This window comes from Elephantulus edwardii, unplaced genomic scaffold (assembly GCF_000299155.1).
Source record: "Elephantulus edwardii isolate Elephantulus edwardi_28Jun2011 unplaced genomic scaffold, EleEdw1.0 scaffold00075, whole genome shotgun sequence".
Classification (NCBI taxonomy): Eukaryota; Metazoa; Chordata; class Mammalia; order Macroscelidea; family Macroscelididae; genus Elephantulus; species Elephantulus edwardii.
Window position 1 is genome coordinate 8,214,662 of NW_006399825.1, and position 11,742 is coordinate 8,226,403.

Below are 11,742 nucleotides of genomic sequence, written 5' to 3' on the forward strand. Positions count from 1 at the left end.
TGTGCATACCATCAGGTGAAATCCATGTGTATAACCTGCATTTATGTCTCTTAAAAAACGTATTTGCAATGAATAAGGCATTGATTGTACAAGCTAAAATAAGATTGTACATATAAACAGGTCATTAATTCTAAAACAGTAAGTTCTGTTTAAAAGATGAAGATTATTGGGTCTGAATGTAAAGCATCTTAAGGAGCTTTGTTAACTTGGTGAATTATGTGTTGATCTGCTAACTGAAAGACCAGTGGTTCAGGTCTACCAGCTGTGTAGTGGGAGAAGGAGGGGAGAGGATGGACCGTGTCCTCCCATAAAGATTTTTAGCTCTGGAAACTTGACAGAGAGTTGCTGTCAGAATCTTCTGGACAGCAGGGGATATACATATTTATATGGTTTAATCATTCAGTTACTAAATATAAAGATATTTACAAACTATATTTAAAATTCAAAGAATTTTCAATGAGATCATCATTATAAAGGACAAATGATAAAGTATTCTATGTAGACTGACAAACTTTTTTGTTTTCTTTGGTTTGGCTGTGGTGTATGTAGTTAAGATTTTCTTTGAATATATCTTGCTTGGGGTTTGATAATCTTGGATCTCTTTTATCAATTTAAAAAATCCTGTGTGGTATCCATTTCAGTATTTCTTTTATGCCATTTACTTTGTCACACTTTATATTATGGCTCTAATTACACACATATTAAGGTGTTTGATAGTGTTTCATATACCACAGGTTCTTATTGGTATATATCTTTATTTCTGAGTTCTTATGTAACAGAAATACCACAAGTGGGTGGTTTTAACAATAGAATTTACCCTCCCCCCCATAGTTTAGGAAGCTGGATATCTGAATTGTTTCTGCTCTAGCAGGAGGTTTCTGCTATCTGCTGTTGGATACATCCTTGTCTTAGCTTCTTCATCATTGCTTCAGGCATACTTGATGTCCTCCATGTAGTACTGTCTTTCCTGTTTGTGCTTACTTGTCAGTGTGCCTTTTATTATCCTTTTGTGTCTCCAAAAGAATTGCCTTATGACATACCTGAACATCAAAGTCAGCTTGCATAATGTAGTCCACAAAGACAATGTTCTCTATTTTACTTTGATGAGTAGTGGCTTGGGTCTTAAAAGGGAGTGAGTGAGTGGTCATTTAAGGTGCAGCTATTGGTCTCTTCCTGTCCTGAGCAAAGAAAAGTAAGGAGCAGAAAAGATCTGTAGAAACAGTTCATAGTACTAAACAGACCACAAACCCCTTAAATTCCACAACTGAGATGTGAACTGAAGTACCCAACTACCACTGCTAACTGCTATGAAAGGAACACATAGAGGGTCTGGAGAAAGAAGGGAGAAAAATCTACAGTAAAACTCAAAATTCATAGAAATGGCCAGGTGGGCTGTGGGATCTTGAGGACTATGGCCCTTAGTCATCCTTGAGGGCTACAGCTGAAATGAAACTTGTGGTTCAATTTCAGTCAAATAGACAAACTATAAAGTGAACATTAACATCAGGGAGTTCCTTAGAACAGTCAACAATCAATATAAGATCTAAAGGAGAATAATTCCCAGGGGTAAGGGATAGGATAGGAGGATGACTTTAAACAAGAATCATAGGAAGGAAGCAGAAAGAATGCTGTTACAATATGAGGATTATAATTAATATCATAAAACAATTTGTATAAATGTTTGAATGAAAAATCAATCTGTCCTATAAACTTTCACTTAAGTGTCAGTAAAAAAGTTTTTTAAAAGACATTGATGGTACCTCATAAATGTAACAGAGAATTATATTCCCAAAACTCTGAGGTATATGGATTAAAAATTAAAAATCCATATTTTGGAAGGAGCACAAGTCAATAATAATATGGATTCAGGTTCGTGAATTATTTTGTCTGTTTGGCCTGTCGATAATCCCATAAAAAAGAATTCTTCAGCTCAGTTAACATATTTTAATTTCTAGTTTCTATCCGACTGTTTCCGGTTGTACTCTTTTGTCTGAATTCCTAACCTTTCATAAGAAGAAACTGAAGCTCAGAAAAGTGAAATAATCTACTTAATGTTACTGAGCAAATAGTGTAAAGCGAGGAGGCAAGCTTAAATGTGATCTCAAGGACTACGCTTTTAAACTTCATACCATTCTGCAGTAAACTGGGTATTTCAATAGCAGTGTCCCAAAGCTACTGTATAAGATCATTTGTATGATTACAAAGATAGACTATCTACAATTATAAATATTAATTTTTCTTTGACGCATCAACATTGCTGATTTGGTTATTGACCCAGTGTGTGTATACGGTAATTTACCAGTATTTAGGATTAACAAACTATTTAAAAGAATGGCTGTATTTTTGTTTTCTTCTAGGTCCACCTCATTCATTTAACCGAGATGAGACAATAATCATTGCTTTGGCATCAGTCTCTGCATTAGCTGTTTTGGTAGTTGCCTTATGCTTTGGATACAGGTTGCTAACAGGTAAAAAAGAAATCTTTTGTCCTCCTGTTTATTTAACATGCCATTTAATCAGAATATATTTTCCTCTTTTTTAAAAGCTTTATTTTATAAGAGCACTAACTCTTTGGCAAGCTTCCCACACACACACACATTTTAATGAAAAAATTTAAATCCATACAAAATACTTAATATCTAATTGCAGTATTTGTCACGTATAGATAATATTACTTCATCTGTATCTTCCCATGCAGCTTGACTTTTTGAACCAAATCCAATGTACTTTATCCATATGTCTCTCTGAAGGGGACTCTGGTGGCCTAGTGATGAGAAGCTGTGCTATAATCCCAAAAAGCACAAGATTCTAATCTACCAGCTGCTCCAAAGGAGAAAGATGGACATTGTTCTCCCATGTGATTTACTACCTCGGAAAATCTGCTGGAGGGTCAATTAGGAGTTGATTCTGACTTAGCAGCACTCAACAACAGCATATTTCTGAATTATACAGACTTAAAAATATTTTACCATAATACTATTATCATATCTTTTTTAAAAAAATCTAGATCATTAACTATTCAATCACTTCAAATAAATTGTTAACTCTGAGAAGCATTTTAGGAAATCAGTATTCCCTCATTTGTTTTAATAAATCGCTGAGTCTTCTATAATATTTTTTGAGATTTTAATTTTCTAAATAGGTTTGTTATATAGAATCATTTCCCAGAATATTGCTTGCAAGCTATTATTATTAATTTTTATGTATTGATGATTCCTAGTTTAGTAAATAGCTTTACTCCCATTAATATTGAGTATGTCTTACTGCCAAACCTTCTGTTGCTGTTATGTGCCATAGAGTTGCCTGTGACCGATAGTGACCCAATTTACAACAGCTCTGAACCCTGCTCTATCTTGAGCATTGTTAATGACACACCTACCTACATTGCCCCAGTTACTGTATCAATCAGTCTCATTTAGGGTCTTCCTCTCCTGCACTGTCTGTCCACCCTTCTGATCATGATGTCCTTCTCCAAGGACCTGTCCCTCCTCACTACATGCCAAAAGTATGTGAGATAGAGCTTCAAAGTCCTAGCCTCCAAAGAGAAACCAGGTTTCACCCTCTCCAAGACAGACCTATTTGTTTTCTTGGCAGTCCATGGTATGTTCAAGACTCTTCTTCAACACAACAACTCAAAGGCATCTAACGTTCTTCTGTCATCCTTAGTCTTTGTCCAACTCTCTGATGAATAGCAAATTATTGTGAAGACCATAGCCCAGATCAGGTGCACTTTAGTCTCTGGACTGATACTGTTGTTTCTTAGTACTCTGGAGAAGACCCTGACACAGATTTTCCCAGTGCAGTTCATCTTTTGATTTCCTGACTGTTGGTGCCAAGAGTGTTGATTGTGGAGCCGAGCAAGCTGAAATTGCTAACCACCTCAGTCTGTTCTCTATCTGTCATGGTGCTGTTGATTGTCCCAGTGGTGAGAATCCTTGTCTTCTTGATGTTGAGCTTCAATCTGAATTGAAGACTACAGTCCTTGACCTTGTGCAGAAAGCTCTTCAGTCCTCCTCAGTTTCAGCAAGGAAAGTTGTGTCATCTGCATAGCATAGGTTGTTGATAAGTCTTCCTCCAATCCTGATGCCACATTCCTCCTCACAAAGCCCAGCATCCCAAATGATCTGTTCTGCACATAGATTGAAAAGGTATGGAGAAAGGACACATCCCTAACGCACTCCTTTCTTGATTTTGAACCATGCAATGTTTCCTTGCTCTGTTCAGAAGACTGCTTCCTCGTCTGAGTATAGGTTTTACAAGAGCAGAATCATGTGTTCTGGGATTCCCATTCTCCTCAAGGTTAGCCACAATTTGTTGAGATCCATGCACACAGTTAGAATCTGGGTTCACCTTTTATGTCCCTAATTCACATTGGAAACCCCAGACCTTCAAATACGGCAGGAATGTGAGACTGCCTTCTTCCCTCCTTCATTAGGTAACACTCATTCTCCCAGAATTCTATCAGCTTTGTTAACAATTAGGTATCCTAGGCAAGATGGGACATGCAATCCCAGATCTCCAGATCTAAAGAAGACATAGTACTCACCTTGGAAATTATGGTATTGTGTGGTGCAAAAGAAAGGCCAGACACATGAAGCCACAAGAGGACAGTCCTGGAACAGAAGCTCAGGGGCAAGAACCTTTGTTCACTCCTGCCTCTGACAAAAATCCTTCTCTGAACCTGGTGCATGGGATTTGGACTTCGATCCTCCTAAACGGGAGACATAAATCAGCATGAGAGACTAGCAGCATTCCAAGTTGCAGGCCATCACAGAAATGACTTGTGGCCTAAGCCATCATATCAAGGGGTGGCTGGGGGGAGGAGGAGGGAGGTTCTGAACAAGGTAGACAGGAGTTCAAGGGATGTTGATGTAGCAGGGAAATTGAAAGGATAAGACACATATTCTGGAGCGGGGGACATTGAATGTATCAGTTATCTCTGTAAGGGGAAATGTCTTTCATCTGCTCCTTTCAGTAAAATGCTGGTCAGATCTTGTGACAAAGCTTAGCCTCCAAATTAAGACAGATAAGAATGAAGGATTGGCCATCCACTTCCAAAATGTAACAGGTCTTTGAAAATCCCATGTACAGTAGAGCACACTTAGAGTACCCTGCTGTAGCTTTCCTTCTTAACTGCTGTAATGAAAAGTGTAATAAAGATTTGTTTTTAAAAAGCTGCATATTAGTGACTTCTGTTTCCTTTTTTACAGGAGACCGTAAACAAGGTCTTCACAGTATGAATATGATGGAGGCGGCAGCATCAGAGCCCTCTCTTGACTTAGATAATCTGAAACTTTTAGAGGTAAGTAAGGTTGCTCTTAGATTATGCACTTTTCTTTCCACTCTCATAGTGACCTGAGACCGTAACATCGTGCACACATGAATTCACTTTTTAAAAATGTACGCACCATTTACTTAATATCTGTTTTATTCTGAGCCCTGTTCAGGATAGTAAGCATATAGGTGAAAATAAAGATATACCTTTTGGGGCTTATATGCTAATGGAGGAGAGCTACAAACAAATAAATAAATGAACATGTAATTGTAAGTGGAATGAGTGAGAAAAAAGTAGAGAAGGAAATAAAGTGATGGGGAAAATATAGAAATTATAGAAAAGTTGCCTGGAAAGAGTTTAGTAAGGAAGTGATTCTTTTGGTAGACATTTGAAACAGACCATGAGAATAAAGATGTGAAGTTATGAAAAGAATGTGCTAGACAGTCTATAGTTGAAGCTTAGTAAATACTCATTTACTCGGCATATATTACATACGTGATTAAGTTGACAATTTAAAATTAAAGCTTGGCCGTTTAAATCTGCCAAACAACTCTGAGGGAGCAAGATATTGGCAGTAGACCTGGAAACCCTACAGAGCAGTTTCATTCCATCCTAGAAGGCCTGTTAGGAGTTAGAATAGACTGAGCAGCAACAAATGTTCTGTAAAATATTTCAGGTTTGATAGAGGTGAATTTTCATTTGTTAATAGCTCAGAAGCGGTATTAAAAGTCTTACCAGAATGATTACTATTTTTATGATCTTTCTTAGGCATGGCCCTGTAACTATGATCCCAAACCAATGGCCTTTAGTAAGTAATATGATAAATTTGAAATAGAACATTTAAAATGTATTCTATCTATCTATGGAGGAAACACAGTAAACAAAATCAGAAGCCAAATTTAAAAATACATTATCAATACATAAATAATTATTAGTAATGAACTGGTATAAACCGGTATAAAAGAAAACACTCACAACATGCAAGAGATGTGAACTTCCAGTTCACAAAAGCAATACATTTGTGGCCAGTAAATGTGCAAGAAAATGTTGAACTAGCTAATTAGAAATAAATACTAATTCAAACAAGATTTTAACCAAAATTGAAAGAGACACTCTTAGATATTGTTAACTGTACATGGTAAAACATTTTGAAAGGACATCTGTTAGCATATTCAGTTTTAACCTCATAGTAGTGAGTGACATTTTCTTTTCTTCTCTAGCAGGATAGAGAAAGGTTCCATTTTGTTGTTTATTGAGTTGTTATGAGTCATATAGTTGACTCGACAGCACCTATAAGTGATTGAAATACAACAAACACCCTTAAATAACTTATGGTAAATCCCTATCTGGTTTCATAAAAAAGCAAGAGAAGTACCCTGGAGCCAAAAGCAATGAAATTAATTTCATTTTGCTGGTTCTTTGTGTATTAAGTAATTTGGATTCTATCCTGGATATAATGAATATTCTGTTGTGGGCACCCTGGATCCTGTTGTTTTCTTTTGAAATGTGTTGACTTGTTTCACTGGTGGAAACTCAGATCTCAGTGTAGTTATTTTATCTTTAGCTTGAGTCTGTCCAACACATTCTTTGAGTTTCTTTCTCTTTGACTGTCTCCTTTCCTGGATTATATTCTCACATTCCCACAGCTGTTGTTGCTTTATATTCTGACCTCTGATTTCTTAAGACAGAAAGATCATGGATTTGATACCAAATTTTTAGCTACCTTGCACAGTGCTGAATTCAGCCTATTCTCCTTCCATTGTCTTTTGATGATTCCTGGATCTTTCAATACTCTGTCCATAGAAGCTTTAGTATTGCAACTCGAGGCTTGAATTTGTTTTTCAGTTTCTTTGGTTTAAGAAATGCTGAGTTTGACCCTTTTGATTTTCTGACTCAGCTTTTTGTACATTTCATGAGAAAAGTGTTGAACATTCCATGGACTCTCAAGAGAACTAATAGGTCTGTACTGAAGAGAGCGGAACCAGTCTGCTCCTTGGGGGGAAGGATTTTGAGACTCTGTCTCATATACTTTGGACATGTTGCCAGGAGGGATCAGTTTTTGGAGAATGCTATTATGCTTGGAATGGTCAAGGAACAGCTCAGGAGAGGAAGACCATGGATGAGATAAGCTGGATTGACATAGTAATGGGAGTAATGCGGTAGGTGTGTCAAGATTAACAGATTGGCTTGGGATAGAGCAGGGTTCAGAGCTATTGTGCATAGGATCGCTGAGTTGTAGTTGACTCAATGAAATATAACAACTTTAGAAGCTCTGGTGGCTTAGTGTTAAGGAATTGCACTGCCAATGCAAAAGTGCATAGTTCAAATCCACCAGCTGTTCCACAGGAAAAAGATGGGCATTCCGTTTCTATGAAATTTACTGTCTCTGAAAACCTGCTCTAAGGTCAGCAATACGTTGTTTTCGATTTTATGGTACTCAACAACAACTTAGGCTCAAAGGCATAAAAATTGACAACTTACGCCATGTCATGTTTTTTCCTAAGTGTTGACTCCTCTTAGCATCTATCTGCTTTTATTCATTCTTACTGTCTTTCTGCCTCCTAGTAATTTTTTGTGACGATAAACCAGCTATCTGGTCTAAAGAATACAAAAGCATCTTTCAGTGTCTTTATGTAATTTTTATTTGCTTATTTTAGTTGTTTATATTTTATAATTGTTTTCTATGAGAATGCTGGGTCTACTAAGAGAAACCTTAGCCAATACTATAAGCAGGTTTCATTTGTGTTTTGATAGTGGAAAACTTTAAACTGTAAGCAGAAGAGAACTGTAGGGTACTATAAGAATTTGTGCTTTGTTATTTAGTAAGCTTGGCTGTTTAATTGTGATATGAATTCATAACTTAATTTCTTTAAAAAACCTTTACAGCTGATTGGCCGAGGTCGATATGGAGCAGTGTATAAAGGTTCCTTGGATGAACGTCCAGTTGCTGTAAAAGTGTTTTCCTTTGCAAACCGCCAGAACTTTATCAATGAGAAGAACATTTACAGAGTGCCTTTGATGGAACATGACAACATTGCTCGTTTTATAGTTGGAGATGAGAGAATCACTGCTGATGGACGCATGGAATATTTGCTTGTGATGGAGTATTATGCCAATGTGAGTTCTTTATATAAAAAAACCTGACATTTATATAAATTATCAGTCAATTCTAGAAGGACCAGTGTAAGGACCAAAGAAGGAGCAGTGTTGGTTCACAAATTAGTTATCCCTAATCAACTTTTTTAATTGTCCTCAATAAAATGAGACTCTACTCCAGGATGTCAATCAATTACCTCACCATGATTTAGTTGCTCTTTTTTTTTTCAAGCAAGATTTTCTCAGTGATACACTGATATTCATTTTAGTGCTAGATCTGTATTGTAGATTGGTAATAAATATTTCAGGGAAAAGCACTTTGAATAACACCAATATAAATATATATAAATATACATATATACACACACACACAGCTTTATATTTCCTACTTAAAAATATAACAGTGTTGGTATTGGGAACAGATACATTGTGTAAGTAAAGAAAAAAGTTTAAAAGAATTTATCTTCTTTTAGTAATTTTTTTTAAAGTCCTTAAAATTAAATAGCCATTGATCATTTTTAGTATTGGGCACCTAATGATTGATATTTAAATTATCTTCTCCATTTTCTTATTTGTATCCACAAAAATGTCTTACTTTCTTGAGATTATGAAATGTAGTAATTCATTAGCTCTCCAAGGGATCCTAGATTATGCAAATCCTTTCTGAGGCTTTTAATTGGGAATGTTGCAAGGAGGGACTGGTCCTTGGAGAGGGACATCATGTTTGGGAGAGTGGAGGAATGGCGCAGGAGAGGAAGACCCTCAATGAGATGGATCGATTCTGTGAGTGAAGTGGTGGGAATGAATGTGTTTGAGACGGTGAGGTTGGCACAAGAAAGAACAGCATTTAGGGCTCTTGTACGTAGGGTCACTGTGATGGCACATAACAACAACATGTTAAAAGTAATTAATTCCACTCTCTTTTATTTCACCTTGTTTCCTTAATATAGGGATCCCTGTGCAAGTATTTGAGTCTCCAAACAAGTGACTGGGTTAGCTCTTGCCGCCTGGCTCATTCTGTGACTAGAGGATTGGCTTATCTACACACGGAATTACCAAGAGGAGGTAAGACAATAAATAGGAGTGGGAAGGAATAAAAACTCACAGAGAGAAATTTTAATCAAATTTTCAAAGTATATAGATATCAGTATATATCTATATACTTTTATATATTACATATTATATATACTTATATAAAAATATAAGTATATATAATATCTTATAACTAGTTGTTTGAAAAATCTGGCATGAGGAAACATAGTTGAAATGTAATATGAGGAATAACAAAAAGAACATCAAGACTGTAAGGTCATGGATTCCTTTGATATTTAGATTAAACTTCTGTGCCTGGAAAGACAGACATATAAGCATACTTAGAAAGTGGTGTTGTGGGGAGAGTTTTTTGTTTGTTTTGTTTTTTTTTTTTAAATTATCTAGGAGGTACAGAACCTTTGAGTCCTCAGAAATCTATCAATCAAAAAATCCTCTGAGCTAGGCTGTATTTTGTTTTCTGTATATTTATTGTGTTTATGTAATTAAATTGCAAGACATTATTCTTTAGTTTTAACATCTCATGGATCATTATTCCATGTTGGTGTCTAGATAAATTTGAATGTATCTTTCTGAATCAATTCTTACGTAAGTTAGAAAAAGAGCTTTTTAAAATTGAAGCCACTGTTATTTTTCCCTCCTATTGTCTTTGTTGTTGAGTGTCATTGAGTGGGAATTTATTCATAGCTGATCTTCCATTGAGTTTTTAGAGGCAGTAAATCACATGGGAGGAAATTGCCCATTTTCCTCCTGCAGAGCTAGTTGTCTGAATTCAACCCATGTTCCTTTGGGTTCACAACATTATTCCTTACAACTAAGCCAGATTTGGTAACACTAAATTCTGCCTAGCAGAATCACTGACTTACACAGTTGCATTTGGATTTATCTAGAGACCAAAGGCAGAAAGTCTAAGGTTGTTTTGGCAACATTTAGTGCTCCAAGTTTCTGTATTTCTTCTCAACTTCATATCACTTAACAACAACATCCTTTATATAAGCAGCTTTGGTTGGAGCTACATTGTCATCTAAAAGGCACACAATTCAAATCCACCAGTGCTCTATGGGAGAAATTTATTGCCTCCAAAAACCCACTGGAGGGTCAGCTATGAGTTAGTTCTGACTCAGTGGTACATAACAACAACAACAACTCCATTATATATTATGATTGGTCTATTCAGCCAGTTGTGCAAATTTTTGTTTTCTTTACTGTTGAAGTCTGTAGTCTTTGATCTTCTTCAAATTGAATTTTACTTGAAGTACATACTTCAAGTTTTCTTCATTTTTCACAAACAAGTCCATGCCATTTGCTTAACATAGGTTGTTGACTAGTCTTCCTCCAATCTAGATGCTACATTCTTCTTCAGAAAGTCAAGCCTCTCAGATTATTTGCTAGTATACATATTGAAAGGATACAGCCCTGACACATATCTTTTCTGATTTTAAACAATGCCATATGGATTACACTTCAACTTAAAGGAAACAAAAACCTCACAACTAGACCCAATAGGCAATAATCATGATAAGTGGAGATAATATTGAAGTTGTCAAAGATTTAACTTTACTTGGATCCATGGAAACAGCAGTCAAGAAATTAAACAACCTATTGTATTGGGTAAATTGGCTGTCAGGGACCTCTTTAAAGTGTTTTGACCCAAGTTATAGTATTTTCAGACGCTCCCTATGATTATGAAAGTTGGACAATTAATAAAGAAGACTTGCTCACTGCTGTCGAGTCAGTTCTGCTTTCCCAAACTAAACTGCAGTTTGAGGAAACTGCCCATTTTCCACTTAGGAAGGCAGTGGTAGATTTGAACCACTGAAGACATACAACCTCTGGGTTAACAGCAAAACCCTCTGTGGATTATGCCCCCAGAGCTCTTGAATAAAGAAAAGTGAAGAAGTGATGCCTTGGAATTGTAGTGCTGGCAAAGAATATTGAATATACCAGGGATTATCAAATAAAATCTATCTTAGAAGGAGTGTAACCATAGCACTTCTTGGAGACATGGATGGTGAAACTTTGTGTCACATGCTTTGGATATATTATCGGAAGGGGCAGTCCTTGGAAATTATGCTTACAGAAGTAAAGTATCACAAGGAAAGGGAGAAGTAATTGTTCCCTCCTGCTTTCAAAAACCCCATTCATACCTCAAGATTTCCTCACCTCTGCATCCTCAGCTCCCTTCCTCCCTCTCCTTCCTGCTTTGGATTTTGGTGCACATCTTATTACTAATCCTTCTCTTTTTACAATAATGATCAATGTAGTATTTGTCCATATGAGACAGAGTTAGTTCATGCAATGTATGCAAGCCAGTATAAAAT

The 11,742-nt window shown here is 36.3% G+C and overlaps 1 protein-coding gene across 1 annotated transcript in view; it reads left to right on the plus strand.

The window, feature by feature from the left end:
- The window catches only part of BMPR2 (bone morphogenetic protein receptor, type II (serine/threonine kinase)), a 199,066-nt gene that overhangs the window by 149,952 nt on the left and 37,372 nt on the right, over positions 1–11,742 (plus strand). Inside the window, exons 4-7 of the mRNA XM_006889092.1 lie at positions 2,358–2,468; positions 5,211–5,302; positions 8,162–8,392; positions 9,322–9,436. Coding sequence (XP_006889154.1) covers positions 2,358–2,468; positions 5,211–5,302; positions 8,162–8,392; positions 9,322–9,436 — 549 coding nt within the window. The remainder of the gene's footprint in view (positions 1–2,357; positions 2,469–5,210; positions 5,303–8,161; positions 8,393–9,321; positions 9,437–11,742) is intronic.